The sequence below is a fragment of the Micromys minutus genome (assembly GCF_963924665.1).
Source record: "Micromys minutus genome assembly, chromosome: 2".
Lineage (NCBI taxonomy): Eukaryota > Metazoa > Chordata > Mammalia > Rodentia > Muridae > Micromys > Micromys minutus.
This window is the reverse complement of record NC_137971.1, coordinates 73,794,606-73,807,939: the sequence shown is the minus strand read 5'-3', so window position 1 is coordinate 73,807,939 and position 13,334 is coordinate 73,794,606. Positions and strand designations below refer to the sequence as shown.

Here is a 13,334-nt window from a genome sequence, read left to right as displayed (position 1 = left end):
AAGGTCCTGAGTTCAATTCCCAGCAACCACATGGTGGCTCACAACTACCTGTAATGGAATCTGATGCCCTCTCCTGGGGTGTCTGAAGACAGTGACAGTGTACTTATATAATAAATAAATAAATAAATAAATAAATAAATAAATAAATAAATAAATAAATAAATAAATAAATATGTTTTTAAAAAGTTCTAATTAGTAGTAACAGCTGAACGGTGACAGCCCTTTTTCTTTTTTTCAGCGATTGTTAGCGCAGCAGCAGAGGGCACAGAGTCAGAGAAGCGTGCCTTCTGCTAACCGACAGCAGCAAGACCAGCAGGTAGATCAACCCTTTCCACTTGTTATTGAAGGAATTTTATTAAAATAAAACCAAGTGTGCTTCTTAGTCTGCTCTTTATTCAGAAGTCATAGTAGCTATAGAACTTTAATTGGTGACCTTCCTCCTGAGACGGAAGTGAGTTCAGAAGTGAAGAGTGTGTCCCTATAAAGATACACCCCCACAATTTTCCCGTATTGTTGTTGTTTGAAGGGTCGACCTCTTAGTGTGCAGCAGCAGATGATGCAACAGTCTCGTCAACTTGATCCAAGCCTGCTGGTGAAGCAGCAGACTCCGCCTTCTCAGCAGCCGCTCCATCAGCCAGCCATGAAGTCCTTCCTTGACAATGTCATGCCCCACACTACACCCGAGCTGCAGAAAGGGCCATCGCCAGTAAATGCTTTCAGCAACTTTCCTATAGGTGAGTTCCTACCCGACTACAATACACAGGTAACTCCACTGCCTTTGAAGTTCTGTCCTTCAGCAGAGTCTGGGCTTAGACGCCACTTATTAGAGAGTAACATACTTCTAGATTAAGCTCATCTTCATATTTCAGAGGTGGTATCACAATATTTCAGAATGCTCTGCCTATTGGGAGGAACAGGGCACATTCATTTTCAGATTCCAACTGTAGGATGTGCAGGGGCAGGAAGACTCATGACAGTGTTATTAGGAAGAAAGGTGGTATGCAGGCACTGCTCTGCTGAAAATACTACAGATAGTCCCATTATGTTGTCACTTGTCTTAGGAGAACAGGTATGAAAAGAAATTGTCTTTCATTTTCTCCATTGTTTAACCAGGCTTTTTATTCAGTGAGGCAATTTAAGGCTTTTGTGATTTCTCTTTCTCAAGTTCCTGATTATGTTTTGATTCTTGGTTAACCACACCTCTTTCATCTTTTATCCCTCCCCCACCTGAACAACAGTTTTATTAAATGAGTTGTTACTCATGAGTAGTTGATTACTCCCCCAGTTTTGTTGAAGACCATTAGTTCTCCTAGCATATTTTGGGCTATACACAGTGTTTGGAGTATATGCTTCTGCTGGTGATTTTCTGATTGGGAGGTTTCTTATTTGGTTCTTTTGGTATTGCATAATAGATTCTCAGCTAGGACTTAAGTCCTTGGGATGGTTAGCAGAAACAGTTTCCATGTCAGTTACAACTGTGCTAGACAGTACCCATACCCCTAACCCCTAACCCATAACCCTAACCAGCACAAATTTGATTGCTTTCTGCAGAAATAGAACTTGGAATGACTTCAGAGAATTCATACTAAAAGTCTAATATCAGAATTTGAAACCACTGAATTTCTAAAAAAATTGTACCTTTAGATACTTGAATCTTTTTCTCAGATGTTACTGTTGGAACTAGGAGCTGTACTTTTAACTAGCATTCTTTGGCTAGTAAGCCATCTGGAAATTCATCAGTTTGCAATCAAGGAATTACAATTGAGAGTGATCATATATTATATATGGAGTTCTGGGGAAATAGTTAAAGTCAGAGTGAAGTGACAAATTTTACTTGGTTTCCGTAAAACTTTTTTTTTTTTTTTTTTTTTTTTTACTCTTTTGGGAAGTTTTTAAATGATCAAGCTCGTGTGAAAGAGTAGTTTTCCACCTGTGACAGCACTCACTACCTTTGTGGTTTATAAATAGTACCGTGGTACACTAGAGTAGCTACAAGCCAGGCACCTGTGACCTCACTGCACATTGCAGGGTTAAAAACAGTAGGGAGATGTTTGGCAATGGAAGGAAAATATGCTGGTTTGTAAGATTTAAATTGTGTTTTCAAGGCTTGAACTCAAACTTGAATGTAAATATGGATATGAACAGTATTAAAGAGCCACAGTCACGACTAAGGAAGTGGACAACAGTGGACAGCATGTCTGTGAACACGTCTTTGGATCAAAACTCCAGCAAACATGGTATCAATTATAGTCTTAAACTTGTCTGGGAACAAATGCGGGTGGGTATGCTTAACTGGAGTTTCTGCTACCAAGCTGGACAACCAGAGTTACATGTTTAAGACCCACATGATATGAAGACAGAGCTCCCTCCCCAACTTGCCCTCTGACTTTCACATACACTGTACACACACTGCAATTTGAAAAACAAAACAAGAACTGAGGAGATGGCTCAGGAGTTAAGAGCACTTACTGCTTTTCCAGAAACTTCCAAGTAGAAAACAAATTGATTTCAATTATGCTGTGTTACAGAGAGAGACATAGGAGCAATCTGAGGATGTACTAATTTTTTTTAACATCCCATTTTCTCTCTTTAAATAATGTATTTATTTATTCATTGACTATATATAGTCATATAACATGTGTGTGTATTTGTGGGTGTTTTTTTTTAAATCATCTACAACAACTATAGAAGCCAGTTTATGTTGTCTTCTGGCCCTGTGACCTGTCCTTAATGTTACTCCATTGAGGAAAACTAACTTTTCCCTCCCAGCCACAGTCAGTGTCAATAGCTCCTCATCTAGGAGTGAGACTTTGTGTTTCTGTCCCTTTCCAAATGCTGAGATTTGTCTGGCTTGAATTTACACAGGTCTTGTGCAGGCTTTCATGATCTCTGTAAGTTCATGTGCCTCTGCCCTGTTGTATTTAGAAAATATCATTTAAAGTCTTTCCACCCCTTCTGCATTTATTCTGAGCCTTGAGGTAAAGGATGCAATATAGACATCCTAGAGGGCTGGATGTGCACTCAGGTGTGTCTTCCTTTTGGCACATTGACCAGTCATGGACTCTTATGTTAATCACTAGCTACTGCAAAAAGGCTGAACGATACACTGATCTATGGGTATATGTCATTAGGAGTCGATTTATTTCAGTATTAATTTCCAGAATAATAGTCTCAAGTCTCCATCCCCCAGTACACACAAGGTCTAGCTAGCTCTTTAGACCTGCTGTCCTGTATGCACCTACCATTAATTCCACTCTTGAAGGTTGTTTAGGAGGTAACCAAGTGATTTTTATTGTCCTTATATTTCATTTTTTAACATTCTCTGAATTTAACTTGGATTGTTAGTTGTATGGCATTAAATTTACAGCAATTTTCTGTTTGATTTTACTATGTAGCCCAGGGTGGTTTTGAACTCACAATCTTCCTACCTTGGCCTCCCGGGTGCTGGGATTATAAGTAGATATTAATGTATCTGGCATCACACTCACACACACACACACACACACACACACACACACAAGTCATAGATTTAATAATTATCTTTTCAGCAGCTATTTTTATTTTTTAAAAAAATATCATATTTAGCTTGGATTATTGCCTATTTGTCTTCAAATGTTATAAATGTTTCTGCACACATGTACCCTAGAGAAGCTCTTTTGTTAGCAGAGGTAAATGTGGACACCCATGGTACAGTAGTATATTAAGTACTCTTGAGATGTAGCACATAGCTCAGTGGAAGCTGCTGAACAATGAAGAGAAGCGATCCTTTGTGGAGGAGGCTAAGCACCTTTGTGCCCGCCACCTCCTCGACTACCAATCCTGGCGTAAAAGTAAAAACCTGGGAACCGGGTCTGTACACTTCAGCCAGGAAGGAGGTGGCCCAGCATGTGGTGGCACACAGTGGGGCCGGGATACACAACTACCCAAGGGAGCACAGGCTTTGGTTACCAGCCCCCAACTATTCAACAGCCTACCTGCCTGATAGTTATACCTCTTCCCATTGCAGACCGGAGGCCCCCTCACCAGGCATCTTCCCTCAGAGTGATCCTAGGCTCCAGGCGAAGCTAACCCCCCCCCCATCCCCAGGCTCTCCCACACCATATAATACTTCCCTTGCTGGTACCCCATGCCAGTAACCCACCTTTAACTGGCAGGGACATCCAGGGCCAACCCCACAGACCAGCCCTTTCCAGTTCAAAGCCCTACAATTCTTCCAAGGAACCAGAATATACAAGACCACACTAAACACAATTTTATATAATTTTAATTTTGTATAATTAAAACATGTTTCTGAGTAAAAAAAGAAAAAAAGAAAAAAAGATGTAGCACTGGACAGTTTGGCATCCATTTCCCCGATTAGAAGCTTTACTGTAGACTGTGATGGTGTAGCTTGCTCACATTTCACTATCGTATTGTTCTTTGTAGGTGCTATTTCAAGTGGTTTTAGGCTGGAAGAGTCTCCATTTGTTCCCTATGACTTTATGAATAGCAGTACTTCACCAGCCAGTCCTCCAGGTTCAATAGGAGATGGCTGGCCACGTGCCAAATCGCCTAACGGCTCTAGCAGTGTTAACTGGCCACCAGGTAAGATGCTTACAGCCTCTCCATGTCTGTTCTTGTTCGTGGCTTAACCTTGTTCTGTGATGAGAATTGCTGGTTGTAATGCAGTCGAGAGGCAAGCCTGAACTTGAGTCATTGACTGCATTCTCCAGTGTTCTGCTCCAAGCAGTGATGGTGGATGGACCCACCAACTGGTGGGAGGAGTCTCTTGAGAACTTCTAGTTGGTGGTTCTTCTCTGACTGTGTCAAAAGACTCATTTGACACTGAAGATCACTAGAGGTGATCTTCTGGCCTGCTTGAGTTGCAGTGCTGTAAAGATAGAAACTCAAGAGAACTTATTCCAGTTGTGTAAATAAGCAAGTTAGGATTAGGGGTATGTAATATTAGGGTGTGGTACCAGTCTGGCCTTTTAGGGTATTGTCACACAGAATTTAGTAATGAATGTTTGGATATTTAATTTGGATTTTAAAGCTGTATACTAATTTTGAATTTGTATTTGCAGAATTTCGCCCTGGTGAGCCATGGAAAGGTTATCCAAACATTGACCCTGAAACTGACCCTTACGTCACTCCTGGCAGTGTCATAAACAGTCTTTCAATTAATACTGTGCGGGAAGTTGACCACCTCAGGGACAGGAACAGTGGTATGTAGGGGCTTGAGTTGGTGTCGGGATGTTGTGCAGCACCATAGGATGATAACAGGTCAGGGTCTCTCAGGAGTCCTTAGGCAGGATTCTTTCCCTTACACCCACGAGAGCTGTGACATGAAAGCACATTAACTGGCTACTTTTAAGATGATTTGGATTTGTGGATTCAGTCAGTGAACACCAAGGAAATACAAACATTTACTTTCCAATAGAGCCGTCAGCCACTGCCAGCTGTATAGTTCATTTATACTTGAATGTTGATGTGTGCTTTCCTCAGGACACAAGGCTTCTAACAGTGAAACTTACATGTATTTTCTAAAGGGTTGTTGGGTGAAATAACCCTATGACTACCATGGGCTGCTTTTCACCATAGGCATATGTAAATATTCTATCCATTGTTTTGTCCTAGAAGAAAGATTAATGAAAAGTTACAGAAATATTAAAATAATTAAATTTTTTTGGTGTAAAACATATTCTCCTTTCTATCCCTTTTAGTAATTTACAAAGTATATAAAAGAGCTAACAGTCTTTACTAATACATAGTTTTTATTACGGTAGCAACTGTTTATCGTATCATAGGGCTAAGTCAAGAATCCTGTCATTCTGAAATGACAGGATCTACCAAAAAGCTGTGTAAAGGTCAGAAAATAGTAAAGCACAAGGCCAGGCTTAAAGGGAATTATAGAAGAATTAGTTGCTTATAGAAATTATTTCTTTGAGGGAAACATGTTCTGAAAATCAAAAGATTAACTATTAAAAAAAAAAGAGGTACGACTAAAAGTTTTGCATGGCAAGGTTAGTGTATCTAAATATGGTGCAGAATGGATGGAGGGACTGAGATGGTGCCCAGGTGATGCTCAGGTCTAGGCCAGAGCTAAAGGAAGAGAATGTTAACTACAGAGCCCAAATATGGAGAGGGCTGGAAGCCTGGCTCCTGGGTACTTGCCTGTGACGGGCTGCCTTGATGACCTGGCTGGCCAGTACGAAGTCACTACAGTCCAGAGTCAAGAACAGGCTAGGAACAGCAAGAGTCCCTCTCCAGTGCCCAATGCTGGGAGGAGAGCCTGGCTCACCTAGCCACTGCATACTGTCAGCAATCAAGAAGGAAATGCCTACTCTAAGCCAAGGCAGAAACAATCAACAGGAAGGAAGCTGCTGTCTTGGGCCCCATCTTTAATTCAAAGGCTCTCAATGTCTATCTTGGGGTATGCTGTGACCCTGCACCTTCCCAGGCACCATGACCTGCTCTAATAATTGAACTTTCTTCTGCAGGGTCATCCTCATCCTTGAACACCACGCTGCCTTCAACTAGTGCCTGGTCATCCATTCGTGCCTCCAACTACAATGTTCCCCTCAGCAGTACAGCACAAAGCACTTCAGGTAGGCCCTCTCAGAAACTGCCTACCTGTGGCTTTTCTCTGCTGTCTTCTCAGGTTGTCGGGAGGGTTTATGATCCTATCTAAGTGTTGCAAACATCGTTTCTCCCCTTTGAAAAACAGTCTACATCTACCACATGGCTCTCTGCCATCTAAGCCACTTCAGCCCTGTGATAAAGCATCATTTAATTCAAAGCCTTCTGAAAACCATTTGTATTTGTTATTTATTTTTAATCCTTCACAGACTGATAATTATATACAATATGGGAAGTAGGAATTTGGAGGTACTGTAAGAATGAGTGTCCTGGAAAGTTAAGCCTCTGCAGTGAGCTAGATGGCAGCAGTCCTGGGTTTTCAGTGTGTATCTGCTGCAGCTCAAGTACTGCTGTGGCCAGGCTTCCTACAGCCACACTTGGAGGAGCCTTGGCTTAACGGCCATGTACTTTGTAATAACTCAGGTCTGAATGCTCAAGAGTTGCTGAAGAGCTTCCCACTTCTTTCTCTCCCTGTCTTAGCACTATGTTTGACATAGTTGTCTCTCTCCCAGTGAGCATTTGCCATCACACCTTGCTAACTTGGAGGAACTGCTACAGCCTTTCTCCTATAAGTAAATGATGTGCTTAAGATGTATCTGTCGCCTGTCTCTCTTGAGTGGACCAACTGGCCAGGAGTCAGAGCAGTTTTCTGCTTGCATAGTCTCAGGACAGTAACAGATTAAGGCCCAGGTCCTGGGGGAGGATTGCCAGTTTGGGGCAGTTTGTTTTTCTCCTTGTAGGTCTTTAACTGGATTTAGGACTTCTGATAGTTTTATTTGACTCACTTTTTATGGGAAAGTGAATGCTGTTGTGTGAATTTTCTCTTTCTAACATTATCCCATCTTCAATTTATTTTATTTTATATTTTCCCCTTCTCCTTTGAGTAGCCAGAAATAGTGATTCCAAATTGACGTGGTCTCCTGGTTCAGTTACAAACACCTCTCTGGCTCATGAGCTGTGGAAAGTCCCTTTGCCACCTAAAAACATCACTGCTCCGTCCCGCCCACCTCCGGGGCTGACTGGTCAGAAGCCACCCTTGTCTACGTGGGATAATTCTCCCCTTCGTGTAGGTGGAGGATGGGGAAATTCTGACGCCAGATATACCCCAGGTAGGACACCGAGACTGTGTTGCTTGATTACGGGCTATTTGTTGAATACTGGTTAGTATCAGCTCTCCAGTTTAACATGGACCAACACTGTTAGCTACAGCATCACAACTCTGTAAAGGAACAGAATTCCTAGTTCATCACTACCATTTACAATTTTCTTCTCTTTAGGAATCTTGACTAATTTTCTTAAGAATGTTTAACCAAACCTGTGTGGTGGTGCATGCCTGAAATCCTAGCAGAGAGAGTGAGGGCAGAAACAGTAATCTGAGTACAGTGGTGTCATCTGTACATAAGACCCTGGAGACCCTGTCTAAATAAATAAGGATGCTTACCCAAGGGGGCTGGAGAGATGGCTCATCAGTTAAGAGCACTGACTGTTCTTCCAGTGGTCCTGAGTTCAATTCCCAGCAACCACATGGTGGCTCACAACCACCTGTAATGAGATTTGATGCCCTCTTCTGGACTTTCTGAAGATAGCTACAGTGCACTCATGTATAAAATAAATAAACAAATATTATAAAAGAAAAAAAAAGAGTGCTTACCCAAAACAGTGCTAGTGGGGTGGCAATCTTTTCTCCAAAGCTCCTTGGGAATGCTTGCTTTTTTCTTTGTTGTCTGTTTTTGTTCTTTTGTTGTTTGCTTGTTTGGGTTTGGTTTGGGTTTGGAGAAAGGGTTTCTCTGTGTAGCTCTGGTGGGTCTTAGAACTCACTCTGTAGACCAGGCTGGTATGAAACTCACTGAGATCCACCTGCCTCTACCTCCCAAGTGCTGAGAGTGTGCACCCCCTCAGCCCTGAGGGAATGCATCTTAAAAGATCTGTTGGTTTCCTAACTTATGGCTGGCTTGCACAGTAAGACTGTTATATAGAACATTGAGCTGGAGAGGGTTTATAGAGATTGGGCTTGTTTGGATAATAACTTGGCCTATCCAAAGGAAGACCATGAGGCTTAACATTTAAGCAGACATTTGAGAGTGGAAGTGGGTGCTTTTGACCCTTAAGGTCAAGCAGACATAGGCCTATGGTCACATACTGTGAAATGCTTGAAAGGAGTCATGACAGGTGGTTCTTAATTTTGTTTAAATGTTACTTACTAGAAGGAAAGGGATTGCTTTGGTTTCATGCAGGAAAGACTCAATGGGGAACTCACTCACCCAGACAAAAGATGTCTAGGTGATGCCAAACTGTTCTTAAAGGTTCTTGTCTTAGGGACACATGCAGAGAGGTTTACCTGAAGCCTGCCCTTAGGGGCACTATTTGGATATAGTTTGCCCTAGATGAAAAGACGACACGGAACAGAGGCACCTGAAGGTAGGGGTCAGCACCTGGTCTAAACTGGAGCAAGCTGATATCACAGGTCTTTGGTTACACAAGGGGGGAAAGTAGGCAAAAGAGAAAGAAGTCCAAATTCCTGCTGACTAAAATTTACTGTCATTTGATGGGCTGTATTTGTCTTAAACAGTCACTCATGCAGAACTGTAGAATGCTGAGTCTCTTTTCTTTGTTCAGGCTCCAGCTGGGGTGAGAGCAGCTCAGGGAGAATAACCAATTGGCTTGTTCTGAAGAACCTCACACCTCAGGTAAGGAGGGCCACACAGTGGGCCTGCAGTGCTTATCGTTCCAGACTGGTCTGTCATTGGCCATCAAGGCTAGGCAGAGGGTGGCACTCAGCTGCCTCCACTCCAGTGGTTCTCATGCTGTTGTATTTACAGCAGCACAATAATGCAAACACCTATGTCTCACCCAGTACTCAGTGCTGGGCTATGCAGGTGTCTCTGTGGGATTATATTGCTCCATGGCCTATTCTTTCCATCTGAGCATTTTCTTAGCCCCTGGGCTACTCTACCACTCTTAGAGAGCAGCATCTTGGGGGGAGGGTCATGAGGAAAGGGACGGGGGTCGGGGGCAGACCTAGGGTGATTGACTCATTGCCTAACTCTACGCCCACTGCACATAAGGAAGGGGCACTGAACCTGCCATGTACCTTCCAGTGGCTCTTATAATGGAACCCCTAACTGCAGCCTGCTCTCTCTAGATTGATGGCTCAACTCTGCGCACCCTGTGCATGCAGCATGGCCCACTGATTACATTCCATCTGAACCTCCCACATGGAAATGCTCTGGTCCGTTACAGTTCAAAAGAAGAGGTAGTGAAGGCACAAAAGTCTCTGCACATGTAAGTTGCACCAAGACCCCTGATGGGGAGGAACTGGGGGAACTGTGAGTAAAAGCCCAACCTAAGACCAGACTGAGTTAGTGTGGACCTGGAGAGACTTAGGCAGAGGGATCACTTGAGCCTAGGAGTTGAAGGCTACTTCAGGAAATATAACAAGACCTTAGATCCTGGAGAAGCCCTTGCATTGCATGTGGGAAGCAGACCTAGTCTAGATACCCCATGACCCCTTCTGGGACACTCACCATGGGCATGGAGCAGGTCAGGCTCCTTCTGCACCTCCTTGGTTTTCTCTCAGAGTAGGTCCCACTGCTAGTTGAGCTTGTGAAGCCATGTAGCTAGAAGACCTCATGTTGTGCCCTCTCCTCTAGGTGTGTGCTGGGGAACACTACTATTCTCGCTGAGTTTGCCAGTGAAGAGGAGATCAGTCGCTTCTTTGCACAAAGTCAGTCTCTGACCCCTTCTCCTGGCTGGCAGTCTCTCGGGTCCAGCCAGAGCCGGCTGGGCTCCCTCGACTGTTCCCACTCATTCTCCAGCCGGACTGATCTCAATCACTGGAATGGTGCTGGGCTGTCGGGAACTAACTGTGGAGACCTTCACGGCACTTCCCTCTGGGGGACCCCACATTATTCCACAAGCCTGTGGGGTCCCCCAAGCAGCAGTGACCCCCGGGGAATTAGCAGCCCATCCCCCATTAATGCTTTTCTTTCTGTTGACCACCTGGGTGGGGGTGGAGAGTCCATGTAATTGCATAGGTATAGACGTAAACTGTGACCTCAAGAAGAGAAGGAAAGGAGCACTAAGTTGGGCTCGCCGCCTGCAGCCAGGGCCACCTGTGGGAACAGCTTTTTTCTGCACATTTTCCACTTTGTTTTTCCCAAAACATATCAGTTTGAATACTTGAATCATGCAGGCCAATATTATAATGTGAAAGGATATCTATCTATTTACACTCCCAAATAGCGCCATACAGCTAACCGTGTGGAACGAGCTCACTGGTGTATTCATCATGTTTAGCCTTCGGATTCCTTCTTTCCTTCATTTCCATCCCCATCCCCACCTTTTATTTTTATTTGTATTTTTTTGCAAAACCGTTTTTGGGCTGATGTATGAGCTTTTACCTTTGCACTGAGTGATGTTCTCTCCGTCTAATCGGCAATATGGGGGGGGCAGCTGTTCCAGTGTAAATGTTTACTCAAGGATGTTCTTAAAGGCGTGCGCTCTCTACTATGCCTCATGTTGCCTACCTTAGTGTGGTATCGTGGAGTTTAAAAGATCAAGTTAAGATACTGACGTAGAATTCTTAATGAAAGTATTGCACCAGTTTTTTCATGTTGTAAAACTAAAGAATTTCGCTCTACAGTTTGAGAAACTGTGGCCACCGCTGTGACCTGCAGCCCGCCTGCTGCCCAGGACGGGCCCTGCACTTTGAACAGGCTTTCCATGTTGTTTTGAAGGTTCCCACAGTGAACCTTCTTGTTTACAGATTTTTTGTTTGTTTTTTGAGAAAAAAAAATGTTTACTCTTCCATCATTTAAAAAAAAAATTAAAAGACAAAAAAAAAAAAAAAAAGGAGGGTGGTTTAAAAGACGCTTTCTATCTCTGGGAAAAAGAGCAGCATTTGGCCATGTTCTTCTGTTTTCTATTCCTGTCCTAAATCAAAGAGCATGGTTCTCAGGAAACCAGTTCCCCGGTCAAAAAAATCTTGTAGTTTCTTATAGGAAAGATGAAAACCCAACTTTTAGCACTGATACTACGTATTGCTCTGTTCAAGATTTTCTCTGCCAAAAAAAGGAAAAAAACAAAAAAAAAAAAAAAAAAAGAAAAGAAAAGAAAAAAAACGCGCTTCAAGCTGGAGTTGCCGTCTGCTTCAGATCCTGTCCTTTAGTAGTGAGTGATGATGGTTTGCTAATCGCTAGGTGACTTTTGTAACCCCATCAGTGGCTCTCATGTCTCTGCTCTCTTGTGACTGTGTTCATGTTTAACTGTTGTACCTTAAAGCCGAGATCAGTAACTATGCATACTGTAACCAAGACATTGGGCTTACAGAGTTGTTTGTTGTATAAAAAATTTTAAATGTTGTTGCAAACTAACGAGTTACACCATTTTAAAATTTCTTTCCTCCCTAGCCCCTGTTGTTCTGCCCACAAATGGTATTATAATGCTTGCTTAGTCAGATAGACTAAACAAGGGTAAAGTTTTAACAGTACAGAGTATGCCGTCATTTCATTGCCTTGATTCTAACTGTTTGTGTCCTAAGACGCAAAAGAGGTCAGTGGCTTTTAACTGTTTACAAATAGGATGTGATTGTAAATGTACACTTTGGTTGTGTTTGAATTATGAAATCTTCAGATAATAAACCATGACTTTTTGGCTGCTCAACATTAATTGTCTCTTTTTTTGTGAATTTATTTGTAGGCTCTTTTATAATGAAAGTTACAAAGTTGCTGCATGTGAGAGTTCTTCTCATAGAGCAGCAGATTAAAAATCTAAGCAAATATTTGAACGTTTTACCTGAACTTCTCCACAATCACCCTGAGATAATGTGAGAACAGTGGAAACTGTAGCTTGCTCCCTCCTCCCCTGAGCATCCTTGGGAGCTTTTTGCTCAAAGCTCTTCTCTGGCTTCACCTTCCCCACCATCTGTGCCCATCTCAAGCCTCAGCGGGACCATTCGGAACACGAAGCTTACTGACTTGACAGCATCCTAGCGTTAACCTCTCATACCTCACACAGTGGGGATGCCACCACCTGGACTGGCCTCTCTTCCCCGTGCCCTTCGCCCCTCCTCACCACAGGAGCCCTGGGCACAGAACCTGTATCACGCTCCTCTTGCCAGGTGTAAGCTAATGTTGGACACCGTAACCTAAACAAATGTTTAATGCGTTCGGTGTGTGTTGACGTCCATACTGGTTTTTCCAAAAACCAAAGGTAGCTTTGAAAAACCATGTGTGGAGATGTTTGGAACATTAAGCTGAGTGACCGTTAGGGGCTTTGAGTAGTATATAACTGACTTCATGACTTCGTTAATTGTATTGTTAAAAGTGTTTGGGAGTTTTTTTGCGCTTGTTATGTGGAAATAAAGTGTTTGATTTAAAAAAATATTTTTAAGTGGTTTTGATATTTGCCTTATTCTTTATAACTGCTGCTTCCTTATCACTGTTGAGTCTCCAAATCCCTCCCAACCATCAATACCTCGTTCTCAGTCGTCCCTTCCCACAGGCCCGAGTCTGACAGACCTCCAGTGACTCGGGCCTAGTGCCGTGTGCCCCTGTAGTCTCTCTTTCCTCCATGGCAGACCTTCCTATCTTGTCTTCAGACAGGGCCACTCAGCACAGCAGGTCCCTCTCACCTCTGCTTGCTGCAGAACCAAAGTCTTGCTGATATTCTCTCCAGTTAGAGGAAGAAGAGTGTGAGCCACTTTCTGGCTCCAGTCC

General features: G+C 43.0%; 1 protein-coding gene across 2 annotated transcripts in view; it reads left to right on the top strand.

The window, feature by feature from the left end:
* The window catches only part of TNRC6A (trinucleotide repeat containing adaptor 6A), a 70,484-nt gene extending 58,203 nt beyond the window's left edge, over nucleotides 1–12,281 (top strand). For both annotated transcript variants that reach the window (XM_080912208.1, XM_080912207.1), the window contains 10 exons: nucleotides 239–316; nucleotides 527–734; nucleotides 2,106–2,237; nucleotides 4,426–4,584; nucleotides 5,064–5,204; nucleotides 6,480–6,587; nucleotides 7,506–7,727; nucleotides 9,235–9,305; nucleotides 9,761–9,900; nucleotides 10,269–12,281. In XM_080912208.1, coding sequence (XP_080768334.1) covers nucleotides 239–316; nucleotides 527–734; nucleotides 2,106–2,237; nucleotides 4,426–4,584; nucleotides 5,064–5,204; nucleotides 6,480–6,587; nucleotides 7,506–7,727; nucleotides 9,235–9,305; nucleotides 9,761–9,900; nucleotides 10,269–10,644 — 1,635 coding nt within the window. In that variant the 3' untranslated portion in view covers nucleotides 10,645–12,281. The remainder of the gene's footprint in view (nucleotides 1–238; nucleotides 317–526; nucleotides 735–2,105; nucleotides 2,238–4,425; nucleotides 4,585–5,063; nucleotides 5,205–6,479; nucleotides 6,588–7,505; nucleotides 7,728–9,234; nucleotides 9,306–9,760; nucleotides 9,901–10,268) is intronic.
* Nucleotides 12,282–13,334: the final 1,053 nt, after the last annotated feature.